The sequence below is a fragment of the Indicator indicator genome, chromosome 12, assembly GCF_027791375.1.
Source record: "Indicator indicator isolate 239-I01 chromosome 12, UM_Iind_1.1, whole genome shotgun sequence".
Classification (NCBI taxonomy): domain Eukaryota; kingdom Metazoa; phylum Chordata; class Aves; order Piciformes; family Indicatoridae; genus Indicator; species Indicator indicator.
The window spans coordinates 355,513-378,357 of NC_072021.1; the positions used below are offsets into that span (position 1 = coordinate 355,513).

Here is a 22,845-nt window from a genome sequence, read left to right on the forward strand (position 1 = left end):
CGGGTGGCGGCAGTGGCAGTGACCGGCGCCGTGACCGGGGCCCCGCCATGGGCTGCGGAGGCAGCAGGGCGGACGCGATCGAGCCCCGCTACTACGAGAGCTGGACGAGGGAGACCGAATCCACCTGGCTGACCAACACGGACTCCGAGGGCCCGCCGCAGGAGGGCGGCAGCGGCGAGGCCGGCGGCCGGGAGCAGGGCGCCCCGCGGCACGGTGAGTGCGGCGGCTGCGGCGGGGGCGCCCCGCGGCCGGAGGGGGAAGCGGGGCGGCTGCCACACACACGCACACGTGTGCCTACAGATGGGCAGAGTATGGAGGGGTGTGTGTCCGCCTGTCTGTCCGCTTTGCCCGCTCTTCCGAGACCGTCTTTTTGCGACCTCACCACCCCGGCCGGGCCCCGGCTCCGAGCCAGCCTATTCAGCGTTCAGAGACGTTCTCACGGTGGTGCTTGGTAGCGAAAGAAGGAATGGAAGTGTTACCAGGTGTGTAATAACGTCGCGGAAGGGCAGAGACCTTATTCTTTGAGGCTCTTTGCTGTGGAATACATGGCTTTTATTTTTTTGCTAAGAAGTCGTTTAGGTTTAAAGTTCAGTTTAAAATAGGGAAGAGGTAGTGATATGCCTGCCTTCTTCAGCACTGCCTCAAAGGGGGTGGTACACAGAAAAAAAATCTGGTCGGAGGGTGGGCTGCACAGTAGCTGACTTACAAGTGTGAATTTCCCCGTTCTTGACCGTGTGGTACGCTCTTGCTTGGTTGTGTGCACCTGAGGCATTCCAGTAGGGACAGACATGGAAAATGGGGATGAGGAGCTCTGGTCTGTTGTGAGCTTTAAAATGTTTTGAGAGCTGTGTATTACAGGGATATCTAAAAATGTCAGTCTAGGTCCAGAAATTAGTCATGCTTGAGGTTGCACAAACACAACATGAACAGGTCACTGCCCCAGACAGATTACAACCTGCATATAAAGCAGTAAATACCTATAGGCAGCTTTAGGGGGAAAGAGGGAGCCTTGCAGTCTTTTATAGCAAGCTACAAAGCACCAGGAAGAAATCATGAAAGTGTAGGAGTGAAAACTCACAAAAGGTGGGCATCAGAGGCCACCTGGAACAGGATGGAGATGGCTCTGTGCTGATGGAAATACTGCCTGGAGGGAGAAGTCATAAAGAGTCATATTGTACTGCTGAAGGCTAAAGAAAGTCTTTGTAGCATGCACATGTAAAATTACAAGAATGTGAAGGTGAGTTGGTACATGAAGTGTTGTATTAAAGAAGATCATAGAAGGAATTTAAAGAGGTTCAAGTTGATACTGCACTGTAAGCTTGAATGGCTGGTGACAGTCTTGTCTTCTGCAACGAAGACTAAACTGTCAGTGCTACCTCTGTACCCACATTTACCATTATCTTAGCCACATTTACTTTGAGTTGGTGCCTAAACATCACAAACAGAAGCCAGATAGCCCAAGACTGGATATTAAATAGGAGGTGATAAAGAGGTAAATACTCCTACCAGAAACGTGGTAATTCAATTTATGTTCACCCCAGAGAATACCAGAGATAAGGAGAAGAGGACACTCAAATACAATAGAGATTAATTAGGGTAAGAGAAATGCTCCAAGAAAACCTTGCAGAAGAGATTAGAGAGGAAGGGAATGAGGAGAGGACAAACTAGTAGAAACAAAGGAAGCACTAGCAGGGCTTCAGGGAGGGTGAGATGCACCCTCCAACATGGCAATGGCAACTACAGCTTAAGGAGTGCACACTGGTCCAGACTAGTGCCTGAAAGTCATGAGGTACTTCACTGAGAACTGTTGGAGAGTAAGTCTTCAGTTAGTGAAGGAAAGGAGTACAAAGAGGTACTCCAGGGACTAGAAGTTAAATGAATTTACAGATGAAAGGGAGAGGAAAGAGCAACTGGAGGGGCAAATGAGGTCAAGTATGGGGTTTGGCCATGAAGAGGAAAACATGCTTTTGTGTAAGAAATGAGAATTACATGAGTGAGAGGCAAAAAGGAAAAGTAAGGAGGGGGATAAGAGCAGAGTGGGGGAGATGAGGAGATGGGATGTGACACTAGCATAATTGGAGACAGGGAACTTCTGTTACTGGGATATAGAAAGGGAAGAGGCAGCTGGGGAAGTGTGGAACCAGCCAAAGGTGGCTGGGGAGAAGAGGGTGAGGTTATTCTTTGCCATTTTTCACTTGGAATAACTCAATGTTCTGTGGAGGCAGGATGAAGGAAAAATTTCAGGAGAAAGCCAAAAGCAATAAAAGGTGGCTGTGATTGTCACCACGTTTCAGTGAAGTGGGGAAAAAAAATCACCAACAACCATTGGGCATCGAAGTGGAGCGAGTGGTGAATCACTCAGGGAGGAAGTAATGTATGGTGTACAGAATCAACAAGAGCACTGAGGAGGAAAGGGTTAGTAAGTACTGTATAGTAATCTTAGGAATCTCATCCCACCCCAGGTTTTCATTATATCCTTCTCTTTTTGTCTCCCAGTGTAGTTAGCTTGCTGAGCCTGGTCTCGTTGGAATCATATTTGTTTGTGTAGCCAAATGTTTGTATTTTTATTTGAAGTCTTTCGGAAGCTAAAATAAACTCAGGATTTAAAATTTTCTCTTCACTCCTCCTTTCTTCCTATTTCAGTGGATTCTTTATTAGAAAATTTGTTCACTACTTCATTTCTTTCATATCCATTTTAATAAAGGGATATTGTTGGAATCTCCCTATGTTTTACAGGAAGACACATATGATACAGATAAAATAAGACAGACAACCACAAATATAGGTAGTAGCAACTTGCTGCCATGCACTGCTAAGGCTCTGACAATGCTGAAAGGGTAAATTGATAAAGTTGAAGAGGAGTAGAGAAGTAATAAAGAAGCTCATGAAGCACTGTAGGTGGTGAAATTGAAAGATCCTCTAGGCTATAAGCATACATACTGCCCACAGGATGAGTGGCTTCCACAAGGGAGAGACTCACAATGAGCCCATTCAATAGAGCAGCCTCTCTTGAGAACATCCATTGCTATGTGAGCAAAGAACTTCTCACAGGATGTTAGGGGTTGGAAGGGACCTCTGAAGATTGAGTCCAACCCCCCTGCCAGAGCAGGACCATTCCTCTCCTGCATGGGCTATAGCTGGGGGAAATAACAGACTGTATTTCTGCTTAGTAACACTTCCTTGATCCTTGCAACCCTTGGCACAAATCACCCTCTCTTCAGAGGGTCTAAATCAGCTAAGTGGAAGTGTTGGCACAAATAATGGCTTTCTGGGGAAGCAAGAAGCTGCAGGAGTGGGTGAGTCCCCAGGGCGGTCACCATGGGTTACAAGCAAACTGCAGGGAAAAGGTTGAATTAACAATAACTGCAGAAGAGCTGTCAGGTGTTTTGGAGCACGTTTGCTTAGCCTGCTGTGGGGTAACTTGCTGATGTATCTGTGTGTGTTTAGGCTTGCAACATAAGATGCACAATTTCCTACCAGAAACCAGTACTGTAAAAGTGCTTCAGAATCCTGGTCAATATCAACTGTAACAAAATTAGGTTAATTTAATTATTTTTATGTATTTATTTTAAAAGCAGGCTTTAAGTCATCTCATTTCTCTTTCTTTCCATTTTCCAGTGATTATGTTAGCTGCTCTATTCAGCTGTTTCTTCCCTGTTGTACTTGAAAGGGTCTCAGAGTAAAGAAAGCAGCATGTTGCCTTGTGATCAGATACCTCACAGTCAAGCACCTTAGAACAGGACCTCTCCTTAGTGTTTTCCAACAGTGGCCAGCAGAGTAAGATCCCATTCTTGGCTGGAGATTGTTACTGAAATGCAAATAAATGCAAATTATGTGGCTGCCAAGTGAAAAAATTCCCTTGTATCAGAACTAAAAAGCTGCATATTAATTGCCAAAAGACTTAATTCTTTCAGTGTTTCAACTAACAAAACATTTGCTTATTTTTTTATCATTACCTGACCCACAACATCAGCTAAGGGCTTTAAAAACCAAGACAACTGATTTTTCTTCTTTCTACTTTGCACTATTTCTAGTCAACATCTTTTCTCCTGAAGCATATTGAAGAAAAAAACCTTATCACACAGACTCATCTGAGTCCTCACCTGGGAGACAAACCTGCTCATGACATCAGCAAATGTACCTGCAGTCAGTGATCTGCCAGGAATAAAATCACCAGTTTAGAATCACAGAAACATTCAGGTTGGAGAAGACCCTCAGGATCACCAAGTCCAACCCAGAACCTTACTCTACAAGGCACACCCCTAATCCATATCTCCAAGCACTACATCCAAACCACCTTTAAACACATCCAGGGTTGGTGTCTCCACCACCTCCCTGGGCAGCGCATTCCCATCCCTGACCACTCTTGCTGGGAAAACATTTTCCCAAATGTCCAGTCTAAACCTGCCCTGCTGTGTCTTGAGGCCATTCCCTCTTGGTCTATCACTAAGTACCTGGGAGAAGAGACCAGCACCAACCTCTCCACAACCTCCTTTCAGGTAGCTGTAGACAGCAATGAGGTCTCCCCTCAACCTCCTCTTTTTCACACTAACCATCCCCAGCTCCTTCAGTCTCTCTTCATCAGATTTATTCTCCAGGCCCTTCACAGCTTCCTTGCCCTCCTCTGCACTGCTCCAACACCTCCACATCTCTCTTGAATTGAGATGCCCAAAACTGGACACAATACTTCAGGTGTGGCCTTAGCAGAGCTGAGTATTTAGGATCAGTTCATCCCCTAACGAAGACATTTGCCAAATCGCTATGAAATGGGAGTAGAACTGAGTTCTTTGGAATATAAAGAAAATTGGGGAAATACTGGTGAAATGTTATCACTGCCTTGCAATGCACCTGGCTAACAGTTTTTCTTGCATAGTTGCCTTCAGTTCAGTTGTGCATTTATGAATAACTCTTGGGTTGAATGTCTGGCAAGCACTGCTGCTCTGCTGGTTTCTGATTGCTGGCAACTGCAGGAAGTCTTGCAGACCAGGCTCATCTTTGCAGCTAGGCTCTGGTCAAGACTCAGTATGCAGAATACAGGATTTCAGTGGTAACTTGTCAGAGAGAAGTTTTTGAAAATTGTTTTTTCCATCCTTTACAGTAGGAGGACTGGAAGGAACCACAGCTGAAGAGCAGGGCTGTGAGAACCCCAGTTGCCATAACAACAAGAATTGTCTTGGACCACAGCTGCAGTTATCTGTTCTTTCATTTACCAGGTGTATGTGAAGTGAAAAACTCAACAGGAATAAATAAGCAAGCACCAGGTTTCAAATGAGGAATTTGATGCAGCTGATGGTTTCTCATAAATTGGACTGCAGGAAAATGCTTAATAAAAATCTATTTTAAGTTAAGTGCCAGAGGGATGACCTTTCCTAGTGCATTATATGGGTATATCAGGATCTCTGTGCTCTTACACCCACCTGCCTGCTCCTTCCTCAGCAGCCTCTTCATTGCACTTTCTACCTCTAAGACTCTCTTCAAAAGAGTCTTTTTTTATTGCAAAAGCTGTAAAAAAAGAAAAATCATAAAAATTATACTGTGTTAACTTTCCCACCAAGCCTCTTAGTCTCTGCTGAATTCCCATGTGGCTAATGTATAGTGAGTGTAGTAGTCTAGGACTGATTGCCCACAGTTTACCCCAGTGTAATCTTTTACCCCCTGATCAAGAGATTCACTGCAAATGCAATATGCCTTGAATTACAGGAAAGGCTTTCCCAGCTGTCACAGTGCCAGAGAGGAGAAAGGCTGTTGAGCATCAACAGAGGTGATTTGCAGGAAAGATGATTTGTAACCTTCTCTGCAGGTGATTTTCCAATGGGGAAAAAAACCTTTTGCAGTGTTGAAGTCTTTCATGAGAAAAAATGTCTCAGTTACTGAGAGCCAAAGGGCTGTTGTTAACTGTGGGAAGAGCTTTTGCCCTCTGACTTGGCAGCAGGCAGTGGGAAAGAGGGATGGCAAGAGAGGGAGAGCATCTGAAAAGGTTTGTGCAGGAAACCTGAGCAGTGGTTTTTGTCCAGGACAGGCTTTTCTTTCTTTTCTTTTTTTTTTTCCTCATATCTCGATTGAGGACATTTTACAATTCTTTTTTTCTTATCCTGAGGAATGAATTTATACTTTCTGGCCAGCTTTATTCCTAGATTTTTCCAGTTTAGAAATCTATAGTACAAAACTAAGACTTAAAAATAGAATTAGCTTCAAGTGAAGTCTCCTGCCAATCTCAAAAGAATGTATTTCATCCAGGAAACAGCTCAGAGGGAAGTTTACCACATTGCCTGTTCATTAGGATTTCCAAGATCTCCACATTGAGCATATATTGCAGTAATCCATTATTTAAGTGACAAAAATCTGTCTTTTCTGGTCATGTAGCCAGATTATAGAAATACATCTAATAGAAACAGAACTTATCCTGCTAGTCCCACTTTTTTTTTTTTTTTTTTTTTTTACTTGGCTATACCTGCAGTTTAAAAATGGAATAAATTGTTTGCAAATTAAAAAAATCTGAGATTTGAAGTTGAGGTTAAGATAAAACTTTTAAATGTAGTCATAGTTAAGACTCAGGAAAGGAATGACCAAAGCCATGATTTTATTGTAAGGCTTTATGTTTTACTGGCACAAAGCAGACCTCTTCTTGCTTATGTGGCTAATATTTCCAAAGCTGTGTTCATTTATCAGCCTGACTCAGGTTTCCTGGTCTTTCATTGTACACAAATAAATATTGTGTTCCTATCCCAGTTTTATCATGTGAGAAGTATGTGCATAGTTACTTCCCTAGGCTGTCACACGCTGCCTTTTCTCTGCTGTTTAGGAAAAAGCACAGATTAAAAGTAAACCAAACAGGTAGATGGGGGAACAATGTTTTACCAGTTAGCACAGGCAGTTATAGGCTGCAAGGAAGGATCTTCTGTTTGAAGATTTTTTTTCTGGAACTCACTGAGCCTTCCCAGATTGTTTCTGTATTGTTGTTTGTCTGAGTCTTGAATTTTAAGCATGTGATAGAAGTAATGTTGAGTTTGTTGTTCCTCCTGGAAGATCATAGAACTGTCAGGGTTGGAAGGGGCCTCAAGGATCAGCCAGTTCCAACTCCCCTGCCATGGGCAGGGACACCTCACACTACAGCAGGTTGCTCAGAGCCACATCCAGCCTGGCTGCAAAAACCTCCAGGGATGATGAGGCTACCACCACCTCTCTGGGCAACCTGTGCCAGTGTCTCACCACCCTCATGGGGAAGAACTTCTTCCTCACATCCAATTTGAATCTACCCACTTCCAGTTTTGTTCCATTCCCCCCAGTCCTATCACTATCTAACACCCAAAAAAGTCCCTTCCCAGCTTTCCTGTAGCCCCCTTCAGATTATTGGAAAGCCACAATAAGGTCTCCTTGGAGCCTTCTCCAGACTGAACAACCCCAACTCTCTGTCTGCCTCCACAGTGGAGGAGCTCCAGCCCTCTGCTCATCCTTGTTGCCCTTCTCTGGACACATTCCAGCACCTCCAGATCTTTCTCATAGTAGGGGCTCCAGAACTGGGTTCAGTCTAGCCTGTTCAGGTGGATGCTAGCTACTGAAGAGCGAAATAATCAGCCAATCTTGTACTCAGAGACTGAGTGTTTCAATTTTTTTTAATGTATTTATTTGCTAGTTTCCTAGCAATGCATGTGGTTGTGTTTCTGTATGCTTCATCTGGGTATCATCCCCACGCTGCAACTTTCGTTCTTGTGAACTGCTGGCATCTCTCAGTTGGGCCAGCAGTGTCAATTCAAGCTCTTGCAGTGCTGAAAGTCTGAAAACCTGCCACTTGCACGAAGCTGCTGCCCAGGAGCTTTGTGAATGTTTACTCTGGCTGTGGAAAAAATGAACAACATTTCGTGGCTTTATCTAGCAGATGGCTAACAGCTGATGACATTAGGTTTTAACACAGCTACTGTCCTCGTTTGAGGGTGAACACTGACTGTGAGCTAGAATGTTTTTACATGTGTAGGGATATCTTGAGGCAAAGCATTTTGATTGCAGCCATGTCATAAGCCACCGAAGTCATCAGTGTCCTTTCATATATTCATAGACTGCAAGGCTGGAAATGTCACCTGGACATGCAGCCCACTGATCTTCCCTGAATTAATTCCCATATGGAGCATATCTTTGGGACATTGAGACTTCATTTACAGCTTTCCAGTGGTTGACTCTTTGCCTAAGCCTTTGTAAATTAGGTCAGTATCTAACCATTGGTTAAAATCCATGTCTGATGTCTTGTCTGGGACTTCCAGCTTCAATTTCCAGCTGCTGAAAACTGAAGAGTCATTTCAGATCAGCTTTCATATGCATTTAGATGCTTTTCATAGGGATCTCTGCTTAGTCTGCCTAAGCATTTTTGCTGCTTCTCAGTGTAATTAACTGAAATTATCCTCTCTACTCACCTTAAAATCCCATGTGTTTAGCTAGGTGATAAGAATGATAAGAATACTTCCCATTTCTGTGCTGGAAATTAGTCTAAAACTTATTGAGTGATGTTTCCTTAGCAAATCCTGAAGGAGAAGGAAAGGCCATCTGAATGTCTACAAATCTAAACCATGGTTAAGAACCTGTCTTCAAACAGGGTGAGTACAGTTGTGGGAAGGATGGTTGAGAGAGAGCCAGCAGCCTGCTGCTTGTTTTCCATCTTGCACAGTGCTTCCCTGTAATGGGAATGTCTTCCTTCATATTTTAAGGAAACAGTCAGACAGGAAATAAGCCTTAGACATTGTGATATAAAGTATTGTGCATGAAAGGTGTCATTTTTAAGATGATTTTTTCCTGGGCTCTGCTGAAACCTCTCCTGTATCACTGCATATGGAGAAGCAGATCCCTGCACTGCTTGCCCTTCTAAAACACAGTGTTCTGAAAAGCACTTCAGAGGTTTGTTATTTGTGTGTTAGTTTTTCACTGTGGAGGATTGAGTGATCTCTTTCTGGCACATCATATGGCATTGCTAAGTTGCTTAATGCTTTCTGTCTCGTGGTTTTCCCAGGCATAAAATGTACTCAGCCATCAATGCTTTCCAAAATGCTGCCAATTCTTACTCCACAATATAGTCAAATTTAATGTTTTCTTTCCTAGTCCAGTTATTACAATTATTTCAATCCATCAAACTCTGTTGTCTTTCTGCCAATAACTCCTTCCCTTGCACTCTGATTGCAATTCTTTCAACTTTACCTTTCCTATCTTCCCTTCGTGGTTAGACCAATTTCCTCTTACTCTGCTTCTTGAGCTTTGAACTGATCACACAGTGTTAAAGAGGGCTGCAAATTCTCATTTTGGAATTCAGATAAATTTCATTTTTACCTTTCATTTCATAGATGTGGTTGCAGCATTGCTAAGTTTGTTAATAAGACAGCTGTACCATGATTAGAAATCAAAAGATACCAATATGGAAAGATTTAGCACCTGCTGTGAACAGGGAAATTAGGCCATGTGAGGAGCATCAAAGTTTGCAGCTTTAGTGCTGCACCTTTTTTTTTTTGGTGTTCCACTTGTCTGTTAGAATCTTTGAATACTCTCTAGTAGAAATCTTCATGTTATATGATAAACCTGATCAGACTTTCAGAACTCTTCATCCTATGTTTATTTATGCCTGTTAAATTCTAGTTTTAGAGATTCCTTTTATCTAAAAAAGGGGAGTTTCTTGCCTCATTTCAAATCTGCAATAATAAAAGCAGGTTTGGAAATCCAGAAATGCAGAGGGCTTTTGTTTGTTTGATGCTGAAGAAATGAGGGACAGGAAATAAGAAAATAAGCAAACTTGCCAGGCAAAAGTGTTGCAAGACGTAGTTCTTGGTCTCCTGGTTTTCCCAGGACTCCAATGTGCAGAGAGTAATTTAAAAGCATTAAATATGTTCATTGTGAGACAGTTCTTTTAGGACTGAATTAGACATTGAGCTCCCTAGTGTTGCAGATGAACATCATTCTGCAGGGCTCCTAAGCGTGACAAAACCATGGCCGGATCAGGACCTGAGAGTCTGATTTGCCTTCTGCTGTTAGGGATATTAGGTGGTAGAGAATTTTCTCTTACTTAACTCCTAGATCCCTGAGCACTGGGAGAAAAGCAGATTCCTTCTAAACAAAGAATGAACAGGCTGTTTGTGCTCGAGGTAGAGCATCTGAGGGAGGGAGGGAGGTGCTCAGCTCCCCACTGCTCCCCTGTGCCTGCTGCACGTTGGGGCTCAGCCCTGCCTGGCTGGAGGCAGCTTTGGGGGACCTGTTGTAGCATGGAGGCCTTCATGTAAGCACGACAGATCTCCTCTTAGCCTTTCTGTGGCACTTCTGAAGAAATGCTCCACCGAATATCAGTGGCTGATACAGAACTTGTAGGAGGTGCAGATATGTTTGGTTTGTTTGGCTTCAGTTTGTGTCACGTTGGAGCTAAGCTGAATCATTCTGGGTTCTCTGAACATGGAGGCAGCCAATGTGTTGTGTAATTGTATTTGTTGATTCGATACATAGGAAACATCGTTTCTGATGACATTTTCCACCTGCAGCAGGTCCTACCCCTACAGATCTTCTGGATCCTTCATCCTGGGTTATAAACACAGCTCTGTGCCTGAAACTTTCTATATTCTTTCTTGTTACGGAGGAGAAAAAAGCTATTGCAGGTTTCCTGAGCATCTGGCCTCATCCCTGAGGCTACTGCTTTGAAGGAAATGACTTAAACTTGACTTTTGTCACAATCTCTACTCCAGGGTGCATGCTGTGTGTGATTTCTGCACCACCCAGGCCTGCAGATAGGTAGTTTTCCCAAACATGGTTAGTTTCAAATCAGGAAAAGGGGTTTAGAGAGCAGGTGTTGCAGTGCACCCTCTGCTTAACATTGCTCGGTGGCATGAAACCCAAGAAACTCAGTGATGGTAACAAATTTGTATTTCCCCTGGAAGCAACTGCATGTTGTGATAATGTTGTTCAGTTCTCCTTACTGTGAGTTTTCTGAGTCCATTTTGCCAGTGCAGTATCTCATTATGCAGGCATTTTCTAACCCAGCATCTTAGGCATTATTCATGAGGTAACAGCCATGAGAAATAAAACCAGATGTTGCTGAACCAGAAAATTAAACCTTGCTGGTTTGTTTGAGTCAATTCCACAGATACACATTCAGCATACTGATCAACCCACTCTGAACAAGTATGTGCTTGTTAGTCAACAGCAGAGCAAGTGACAGCAAAGGCTTCACACTACTGCGTCAGATCCATAGCATATTTGGGTCAGAATTTATCAGGCAGGAGAATATTGTGGCAAGAGCACACAGAATCTTTTTCTCCACAAAAGTCCAATCCTTTTGAGTAAGATTAACTTCACTTCAGTACTATGAGGCTTCAGATTCCTTCCAGGTTTCTTGACAGCATTAGTTCTTGCAGCACTGCTGATCTTTGTTAGTCACTTCAGTTTAGATCTTACTAAGGTACTGCTTTTTAGATGAGGTTTAGGCAAAGAAATCTGGGCAGAGCCACCTGTGTGCCATCTGTGGTTTGGAAGTTTCCTGTAGTCATGATAATTAAAGTCTAACCTTAAATGTTGCTGTCTGGTTCCTTCTCCCATTCTTCATAATTAATAAATATCTCTCATCTTTCTCATACATAGATAAGGTCTAGCACACAGCCTCGAGGAAACCATGCCTTTATCTTTTGTCATGCACACAACTGCCCCCTCCAGTTCTCTTTGTTACCCTGCTTCCCTGTGCCAGCTCTCAGTCCACGACACCCTTTTGCTTATTCCTCCAGGTTTACTTTCACAATCTGAATTAATGATGTCACTTTCCCTGTCTTCAAAGCATCTTTATCTCTCTGCTAAAATCTGGGTAAAAATTGGAGTCAAATATTAACAGTACAAATTTCCTGCCCTCTCATAAAGGAGTACTTCATACTCTCCTATGAAGAGAGTGTGAAGTGAAGAAAACTTCTGCTCTTTACAAAATGGTCACCTCCAGCCTGGGATTAAGACATCAATTAATAGTCTGAAACACAAAGAGTTGTGAAGATAATAACTATGGTTAATTAATAAAGACATTTTTAGAGAACTAAGGTAACAGAAACATTGATGTATTCAGAGTCTTCCTTCTAAAAACTGATTTTGATGTTTGCTTGGACACGCTAAATTTTTCCTTATGTTTACAGCAGGCAGAGCAGGAGGTTATCCCAGAAAGACTGGAAAAACTTGATGTCTGCTAGCAGTCTGAATATTCAACATTATGTTCAACCATTAATTAGGAGTAGCAGCAGTTCTCAGAGAGTTAATTTTATGTATGCTCTTTAGATGAGCTACCCAAACATAGCAGCACCTTTGGTTTGGGTTTTTTGTGTGTGTTAGTAGCAAGAATTGTTATGTTCTCTTCTCTTTGTCCTCTCCTAGAGGTTTTGTTTCTTACCTTTGACATACCTTTTGTTCTCCACATAGAGTGCATCCTGTCTTTCTTGGCTGGTCTTCATATTTATATTGAGGTGCTTCTGATTTTAGGTAGCTTTCTGTCCATTACCTGTTGATATAATTATAAAACTGGTCTTAAATGCTCCTCTTCTTAAACTGTGGAAAAAATAAACCATGTCCAACTATCCTAGGGACCCATCTTTAGTTTTGCTTTGTAAAATTCAATAACTGGAGTGGATTTTTGTCCATACCCACATTTTCACAAGCTTTTATATTCACAAGTTTTAATACAAGGCAGAGGGAGGTTGGACTGGGTGAGCTCTGGAGGTCCTTCCAACTTGCACCCTGTGATAGGAGAAGGAGTGGTGGATATAAACTACAGCACAGGAGGTTCCACCTCAACATGAAGAGGAACTTCTTCACTGTGAGGGTCACAGAGCTCTGGAACAGGCTGCCCAGAGAGGTTGTGGAGTCTCCTTCTCTGGGGCCTTTCCAGCCCTGTCTGGATGTGTTCCTGTGTGACCTGTGCTGGATTCTATGGTCCTGCTCTGGCAGGAGGGTTGGACTTGATGATCTATAGAGGTCTCTTCCAACCCCTAACATCCTGTGATCCTGTGAACCTCTAACAGTCTGTGATTCTGAGAACTTTAATTTCACCATTTTAGTGGGGTGGAAAAAAAATTTTAAAAATTGGTAAAAAATTATTTCCCCCCTGCCAAATGTACTCAAATTGTGCCTGTGAAAATACAGAAAATGGAAGATTGTATGTATGAAAACAGCATTGCTGAACCTGTTTGTTTAAATTTATACTGAAGTTCTACAGTGTAAGGCCAAGGAGATTATTTACTGAACCAATAGTGTGAGGGTGATATAAATACATGGACAGTTAGCTTGGTTTAAATGATTCTGAGGCAAGACCTTGACTCTTGCCCTCCTGCAAGCTTGCAAATTCCAGATTGTACAGAAAGGAGAAAGTTAACTCTTCCATTTTTATGTGCTGTGTCAAACCCTAAACAGCAATACCAAAGACATTTGCTATTTTAAAGGCAACCATGTATTTCTGTGATATATATATATATTTAAAATATCATCTCTGTTTTGCAATCAGCATTTTGTGCTATATATCTAAGTCCATAAAATAGGTTTTGGTTTATGAATTGCCAACAGATCTCGTGCTCTTGCTTCCACTGCTCCTGCATCCTCACTGTTGTTTCTACACCAAATTTTTTAACTGTTGCCCACTCTCTAAATCAACTATTTGCCCATGAAAAAGAATTCTCAAATAGTTTCTTAGCTTAGGAATAGCAAATATATTTCACAATAAAATAAAAAAAAGCTTTTTTTTTTTTTTTGCACTAGTGTTGGTGACCACTAGATCACCAATATAAAATATATATAAATATCAGAGCATCACAGTCTCAAGCTGCACCAGCCAGGAGGGGTTTGGTCTCTTCTCCCAGGCAACCAACACCAGAACAAGAGGACACAGTCTCAAGCTGCGCCAGGGGAGGTTTAGGCTGGAGGTGAGGAGAAAGTTCTTCATGGAGAGAGTTGTTAGATGTTGGAGTGTGCTGCCCAGGGGGGTGGTGGAGTCACCATCCCTGGAGGTGTTCAAGAGGGGATTGGACGTGGCACTTGGTGACATGATTTAGTAGTCATGAGGTCTTGGGTGACAGGTTGGACTTTGATGATCCTTGAGGTCTTTTCCAACCTTATTGATTCTGTGATTCTGTGATCACAGTACATTAGAGGTTGGATGGGACCTCCAGAGTTTGAGTCCAGCCCCCCTGACCAAACAGGATCACTTAGGGTAGGCCACACAGGAATGTATGGAGTGATAATGGAAGGCTCAGACGCTGAGATCTACTTAATTTCTGAGAAGTATTCCAAGAAAAGTCTCACCCCTGTTAAGGCAGGTTGCAGTAAGGATGCTTGGGCTGCAAATTAACAGAGGAGAAAACCAAACCAAAGCCCCCAGAGATACCATTTTCAGGATTCAAATCCAGAAATGGATGTAAGAAAAAATTGTTCTCTGCGAAGCTAAAAGATGCAACACAAGCTGATAAATGAGCAATTGTGCTTAATAACAGAGTGGCTTTTCAGCTGGCAGCTGTTTCAGCAGACAATTCAGTCAGAGGCCAGATGGCCAAAGGGACACATGATGGAAAGTGATTTAGCAGGATGAGTCCACAGAAGGAACAATTCATCGTTCATACGTGCTTGAAACATCCAAGATTCAATGGAGTGAGGTAGGAGGTTGTGACTGGAGTGTTTTGCCTGTTGAAAGCTGTGCCCAAGCTTGTTCTCCCAGCTCTGGGGCAGGGTGAAGTGGTGGACTGCAGTGGAACTCTTGGCTTAGAGCTCTGACTCAGGTGGCTAACAGCCTCTCCATCTCCCTGATGTTGTCTGTGATACCAGTCTATGCCCCTGGCTCTTCTGCACCAAGTCATTTGTAGGCTTCACATCCTGTCATTTTTCTGCCTCTCATCTGGCACTGCACAATGAGGGGCCCTAAACCACAAAGAGGTGTGGGCATCTGGGAGATGCAGGGCAGGGATGGGGAGTTGTCTGTAGATTTAAATGGGAGGGCATCAAGTTTTGTTTCTAGCAAAAAAAAGGCAGCTTCCAAAAACTGAAGTGTGAGTCTTGTTTGTTTGTTTTTATTGTTTTGTGGTTTTGCTGATGTTGTTTGGATTTTATGTGGGCAGGTGGGTTTTTTGTTGGGTTGGGGGTTTGTGTTGGGTTGGGGTTTTGTTTGTTTGTTTTGGAATAAGCTATAATGTAATACCTTTAAATTTCAGCTAAAAATGTTTTCTGTCATGAAGTAGATCATAGAATCATAGAATTGTTAGGGTTGGAAGGGACCTCAAGGATCAGCCAGTTCCAATCCCCCTGCCATGGGCAGGGATACCTCACACTAGAGCAGGTTGTTCAGAGCCACATCCAGCCTGGCCTTAAAAACCTCCAGGGATGGAGCTTCTATTTACTATTAGTTAACACCACCACAAGTTAAACTGTCTCTGGAAAACTCTAACACCATCTTCTGACTACTGAGGAAAATGCAGCAACTAGCTTGTGTTTAGATTGAAATCTTACACAACTTTTAGATATTTTCAGTGCCAAGAAGTTGTATATTCGATTGAAGCTTTATCAGTTTCAGTTGTTGCCTTTACTTGCTGCTTCTGATGTTGCTTTCTACTGATAAAGCAGCTTCCCTTACAGCTTTCTGAGGCTTTGCATCCTTTTTAATACCCTTAATACTCTGCTTGAATTCCCACCTGATTCATGACAAGGTTTTGATGGCACTTCAAGTAGCAATGGTTTGTCATTGGTTTCCCTCATTTTTTCACTTAGTGTCTGTGACTCCTTGCTGCTTCTTCCAGTTTTGATACCTGTATTTCCAGTTAGTAAATCTGGTTTTTTTGTTTGTTTGATGTTTTTTTTTCCTCTATTTGATCATAAAGCTTGCTCTAAATGAACTTTGCCAAAAATAGAGACCTACAGTCATGCATCCCATTTGCTCTTTGCAGTCAGATTTTAGAGCCAGTGTTGCAAACAGGTGTTTAGTGCCCTGAACTCATGTCAATGACAGCTGAGTTTTGTTAATGCAATCAAATGAGAAAATTCTTCTAGGCTGGCCAGTATCAGGTTGTACAATGCATGCTTCATCCACACAGCTAGAGCAGAAAGCCAATGAATCCTTTGTTTGATTATTGATGGTCTAAACAGTATGAAATATATTGTCCCTGAATTTGTTCCCTTGACTCCTGATGAAAAAGATGTTCCAGGCTGTGTATAGAGCAGTATGTCCACCCATGGCAGCCTCATCTGTGATGCTTGCATCTGACCCCTTCATTTCCCAGAACTGAAACAAATTTAGGGGGCTCCTATCTGGGTCCTTAGCTGAAGCCTCAGCCATGCAAGCAGCTGTGCTTGTGGAGAAGCCAACAGCGATGTGCAGGTGACAAAAAAGGCTCCTGGTGTACTGCACTCCTTCTTGGCTATCCATGTTTTCTGATCAAGTGTTTCACAGGGCAGTGGGCTGTAGGAGAAAGGCCAAATAGGAAAGTGTGAGTACAAGGGTGACAAAAAGAGGTAGACTGCTCTCACTCTAGTACCACACCACACCTTCCACGACCTGTGCTGTCACAAACACCTGGGAAAGCAGAGGGAACCCAGAGCCAGTTATAAACTGCTCACAGTATTAACTGCATAGTTTCATGTGCCCCTGCTAGGTCTTCTGGAGGATGGGAAGTCAGCCCAGACAGGTGTAGCTACAGCATCAGCCACAGCTGGAGCTCTGAACATTGAGAAGAAGAGCAACTGTGGCCCTCAGTGTGCAAACCCTGTGGTCCATGGCACAGGAGCTATGACACAGAGGCAGAACGGCTTCAGGACGGCCGAGGTAAGAGTGTAATTATGTTCCCTGATGCTCAGCACTAGGTTCAACTAGGTCAAACTTATTTTTGTGACAATCTTCCTCACTGCAGTCAAACTGTATTTAATGCTTTGGGATTAGAGGAAATGGCTGCACCACAGCCATGGCATAATCAAGCCTTTGACAAAGCCTCACGCTTGAACGGCCACCAAAATGATGTTTTATTCAGCAATCAGAGTAACACACATGTTTGTTACAGCAAAAAAACCCAACCCAAACCTATGCTTATTTTTTTCCATCTCAGTCCAGCTGTGGTGGTTATTGTGCAAATTGTTCAGAGGAATTATCTAAAAGGGAATGGGTTTTTCCTTGATTGCTGCTTTGCTTAAGTGATGTGCACTGCATGAACCCTGGGTCATCAAAGGCTGGATGTGAAGCCTAAAAAAGTCAATGGGAGTCTTTTCAATAGCTTTACTAGGCTTTGGATCAGTTCTTCCACTCTTCTCTCCCTCCTCTACATGTTGTGTATGTGGTAGAAGAACGATGCAGTGTAATAGTATATGTGAATACCCAAGGCTTTGGGGCAAGACCAAGACCAAACTTCTCCTGTCCTAGCTGCTTGTCTCTCACAGGTTTCCAGTTGCTGCCCTCTGTGTGGTAGCTGCTGAGCTGTTGCAGATTGAAGCTATTTGAAAACTATACTTGGTTTACTGCTTCCTTGGTTTCTCAACAAGAACATTCTCAGCATGGAGTATGGTGGAACCATTACACTCATCCCAGAGAAGCTGTTCCCTGCTGGGAATCACATCTTTGACAAAGGCAAATTGTAAACCCAGGGGAACTGAGCAAGTGAAAAAGGGGAATTTGGATTGATCTTCATCTTGCACTTGTTAAGAAACAAGATGTTGGCACATAAGTGTTTGCTTTATACCTTCACTCTGTTATCTTCTCTACTGCTGTAGTACAGAAGTATTCCCCAGGGGCATGGATCCCGCTGTATCTTCCCACAAGAGCCTGCAGCTCTGGTGAACAGGGACACATTCTACAGCAGCATGACACCCAGAGCCATGGGTTTGCTGTAAATGAAAACCATAAATGCCTGTCATAGCCACTAGCCCACAGAGAGAAATTAATTGGTCAGGTTGGATATGGTTGGATGGAACTAACATAATTTTTAATCCAATTTGAAGAACACTTAGCGACCCTTGAGAATTATAGTGCATGCCTGAAGTACTGCTGGAGAAAATTGTTTGTCTAATTTTGTAAGGAATTGAAAAATCACTTCTGTATTAGATATTCTGGGAAACATTGGCAAATTCCCACAACAGGTCCATCATGTGAGTGTTAGCTGTAATGGGACCTGTGGGTTCCTGACCTGGGGCCCTATGGCTGCTGCCTTCTTCTGGCTAAGATACATTCAGTAAAATAGATCTGTACTGTGCAGCCCAGTGTAAAGAAAATTCCTGATGCTGAGTAGGGCATTTACATTATTCTACACCTCTAATTCAAGTGCCTAACAAAGGAAGGTAGTTTGTCTCAACTTCTCCCACTCAAAAAAGGAATGTAGTTTTCTGTAGTGAAAGTGTAGTATCTAAGTTAGGCTCCAGCTCTGCTTTGCCATTCTGAATCTGTTTCTTCACTGAGTGTTCAGGGAAGTATGCAACGAGCAGGTTTCCAATCTGGACAGCTAAAGTTTAGGTGTCTAGAACTCTCACCCTCAGCTGAAAAAGTGCCCATTTTATTTATCTGAGCATTCACCCTGACTACAGTTTTTCTTTTATTTCTACATGCAATGTGATGCAGCACTCAGTGCTCCAAGGAGGCTTGGGTTCTGCCATTGGGCTGTGGGGCAGTAGGGGGTTAACTGCTCTACCTCTCTGTGTCTCATTTTCTCAGGCATCAAGTCTAAAGCATTCCACTGCCCTGCCCCTGCCATTGGTTATGTGGCAGAGTGCAATGCGTGGTGTTGAAAGGGACAAGGTTTGACATGGGCTGCATCTGGGGAAACTTAGTATCCTCCTATGAGGGTAATGTCAAAACAGCTTGGAAGTAAAAGGTGCTGCTGCTGCAAGGAATCCTAATGCCGTGGAAGGCAACAGGTCAGGCACCCCAAACCCAAAGGTGGTATCCAGATTGTGGCTGACTGACAGACAATACACTGGTTTGATTTCCCTGGGGCTATTTAGTCTGGAGAAGAGAAGACTGAGAGGTGATCTGATCAATGTCTATAAATATCTGAGGGGTGGGTGTCAAGTGGAGGGGGCCAGGCTCTTTTTGGTAGTGCACAGTGATAAGACAAGAAACAATGGGTTCAAACTAGAACATAGAAGATTTCACCTCAACATGAAGAGAAACTTCTTTACAGTGAGGGTGACAGAGCCCTGGAACAGGCTCCCCAGGGGGTTGTGGAGTCTCCTTCTCTGGAGACTTTCCAAACCCACCTGGATGCATTCCTGTGTGGACTACCCTAAGCGATGCTGCTCTGGCAGGGGGGTTGGACCTGATGATCTCTGGAGGTCCCTTCCAACCTCTGATATACTCTGAGACTGTGATATATGTAGTCTTTGGACTGAAGAGGAGCACTAGGGGAAGAGAGAGCAATGGAGCATGTGTAGCAGAGCTGCAGAAACGTGAAGCAATGTACAGCATCAGATAAGCAGCAGGCTTTGCTCTCAGATAAATACATACCCTCCGCTCACCTCAGTGGAAGTTTACCAGGGCGTTATTCCACCTGGCCTTGTTACCAGGTAAATGATGCCTGCCTTGCTGGGCATTTTTACATCGGAGATTGTCTCTCAAAACACTGGGCATGCAATAATTAAACCCCCTTCACTCAGCTGTGTCTCTCTCAGCCTGTTTCTGTGTGTCCTTTGCTAGACCTATCCGGTTTACTGCGCAGTAGGGCGTGTTGCTTATGGCAACCAGCAGACAAACCAGGCTGTGGAGGAGGATAAATTTAAATTAGAGCTGCACTTGCTTGCCTCAGGCAGACTGACCTTTTTTTTCTTTTCTTTAAATATTTGGAAGTATTCTGATGAATCTCTGAAAAGTGTGTGTTTGTACTTGGCTCTTACATGCAGGCAAAACTAAGTGTTACTTTGAAACTGTGTCATCATATCATAAAATCATGGAATGATTTGGGTTGGAAGGTACCTTAAAGATCATCTAGTTCCAGCCCCACTAGAGCAGGTTGCTCAAGGTCCTTTGCAACCCTGCCTTGAACACCTCCAGGGAGGGGACACCCACAGCCTCCCTGGGTAATCTGTTTTCACTTAAGAAGTAGGAAAAAAGGAACCTCTAATTTCCACTTTTGGCCTGAAGCCAGATCGATTTGCTCTGCTTTTAGAACACACAGGTGCAGAGGTGATAATTACAGCTGAAAGGATTGATCCAAAACCTCCTGATGTGCATGGCCTTTGTAGCAATTAAAAACCCCTTGTGTCTGTGCTGAATGAGAAAGTGGCTGCAGACCAGCCTGCTGTGTGGAGAATGCTGGAGGCATTCTGGTTAGTCAGCAGAACCATTTTCATAAATTAGGAGCTAACAGTCAATGATTCTTTGTGCTGTCAGAATGGAACTCACTGTACCTTTTAAAACCTTCACAGAGCAAATGGGACACCCAGAAGATGTCCACGAAAGAAGTCACCATTAATGTCACAAAAAGCATCAGACAAAGTGACAGGAGGAAAACCAAGAATTGTGTCAATTAACAAAGGAAAGCACAGGTGAGAATGGACCCCACAACGCTTCACTGCACTTTAAATGTCATCAGTTGCTAAAGATACAGAGATCTCCAGATGTTCCACGTTGGAAACAGCAGGCAGCTGCTGCTGAGTGCCTTCAGAAATGGATGTTCAGACACTGCAGGGTGTTCAGCTGTCATTTGGCTAAAGCAGTGGCACTGTGCAAGCACCAAAGCTCGTGCCATTTGGTTTTTACTAAGCCCTATGTTATCTCCATGTGTATATCTTGTTCTGCATTGCTTTTAGGATGAAGCTGGATGATGGGAGGTACAGTTCAGTGCGATGGAAATCAGGAAGTGAGCAAATGATCAACCTGACCTAGTGTGAGGTGTCCCTGCCCATGGCAGGGGGGTTGGAACTAGGTGATCCTTGAGGTCCCTTCCAACCCTAACAATTCTATGATTCTAAATGAATCTGCATTTTTAGTCATAAGGGGTTTTGAGTGTGTCCACTCAAACCCACAGAGTTCATTTAAAGTGCTCACTGTCAGAAAAATCAAACCCAGAGAGCTCAGAAAGTGACACAGAGATGGCTTCCACTAAAGCTCTTTTAAGCTGTATCTATCAGTTATATACAGCTAAGTCATAAGGTAGCCTTTTTATATATTAATCTTTTAATTAGGTAGTTTTATTTTATTTTTCTGTATTGACAGAATTTAGATCTTAAATTAGATTTAGATCTTAACACCAGTAACTTTGATATTGATCCTGGTCTTAGCTGGCAGTGAGGGTTCTGGCTACTTGGTTATTTGATCCATGCCCCGTTAATTACATGGAAGCATAGAGTGACTGGGAAAAAAGTGATCACTAACATTACCATAATAATTAAAACAGTTTTCCAATGACTGCTCCAAAAATTAACTTTATTTAGTCAGGTACAGTTGTTTTGCTGTGCAGAACTCATTTAGTTGCATTGTAATCATCCTGTGTCAGAGCACTCCATGTTTGTCATAAATATACAGCTAAAAGGAGTGTAGTGAAGAGGAAGATGAAAGGTAAAAGAATTAAATTTATTTCCCTCTCATCAGACATAGATGAGTATCCTCAGAGGGCTATTTAAAAGTAATTCATAACAGACACAAAGTTGGGAAGAATCTCCAAGTGTGATCTGTAAAGTTCTTTTTACACATAGGCAAATGAGTATAAATGGAATTGGGGGACTGAACACTAATTTATTCTGTGTGAGAATGACTGCAACAACCTGTTGCTAGGGGTGTGAGCACTTTGTGCTTTCCTTGGAGAGCAAGTCTATGCCATAGGGAATTATTTATTAATTATTCTGATCTATGCCATAGGGAATTGTTTATTAATCATTCTGATTTGTGCCATAGGGAATTGTTTATTCATTATTCTGATTTGTGCCATAGGGAATTGTTTATTAATTATTCTGATGTGTGCCATAGGGAATTGTTTATTCATCATTCTGATTTGTGCCATGGGGAATTGTTTATTAATTATTCTGATTTGTGCCATAGGGAATTGTTTATTAATTATTCTGATCTGTGCCACAGGGAATTGTTTATTAATTATTCTAACACAAAGCCAAACTGAAACCTGGAGTCAGTGCTTGATGTTGGCATACAGTAGCACACCTATAAGAAATATTTATTTTTAGCTGTCCCAAAAAGGGGCAAAGAAATTGTGCTAAGCTCTCTGCAGGCCAGTGTGTTATCAGGTAAGTGGTCTTGTGCTGCCTGTTTGCACAGAAGAACTGAACAAGAGTGAAAACAGTGTTGTGGGGGTTAGACAACAGCAGTCTTGTGTGTGTGTGCTTCCAGCTTGGGGCTTTCTGCCAGCAGCACTGTGGGACAGGAAGGGACTTGACTCACTCTGACAATAAAGAGTGAGTGGCTGTAGGAGCTCAGCAATATTAATTAAGAAATGGAGAGCTGTTGTTGGGGGCCCTGTACTGACATAAGTGAAGTCATCCAACTCATCATGCTCTCAGGACTCAGCATTCTTTGTGTAAAGCAGAAGATGAACCATTTCAGATCTGTGCCAGGCTTGTAACTCACTTCTGTTTCAGAGGATTTTCTGGCAGAGAGGCTAAATGCTGCACATCACAGAAAGTGATTAATGCTGCTGGTTTGAGAAAGGGGAGAGTGGATTTGGAAGGAAGGCAAAAAGGGAAGGTTCTCTGTGTAAGAAGCTGTTGCCCTGGGTGGATACCATGTTAGGGTGAGTAGAAGCAAGAACAAAGGAGTTCTGGCAGTGTGATTATTTACTAGCTAAGGGATGATTTCATAAAGATGTGCTGACCAGACACACCTGATGGCGTGGGTCACACAACAAAAGCAAACCTGCAGTGCTGTGGAGCACATCATTACGAGAAGCAGCCCTAAGCTGC

The 22,845-nt window shown here is 42.9% G+C and overlaps 1 protein-coding gene across 1 annotated transcript; it reads left to right on the forward strand.

Annotated features, from left to right (window-relative positions):
* The first annotated feature begins 47 nt into the window (after nt 1-47).
* Nucleotides 48-20,466, forward strand: BAALC (BAALC binder of MAP3K1 and KLF4). Its single transcript, XM_054385607.1, has 3 exons — nt 48-213; nt 16,614-16,783; nt 20,362-20,466. The coding sequence occupies exons 1-3, from the start codon at nt 48-50 to the stop codon at nt 20,464-20,466; spliced, it is 441 nt and encodes a 146-aa protein (XP_054241582.1).
* The last annotated feature ends 2,379 nt before the right edge of the window (nt 20,467-22,845 follow it).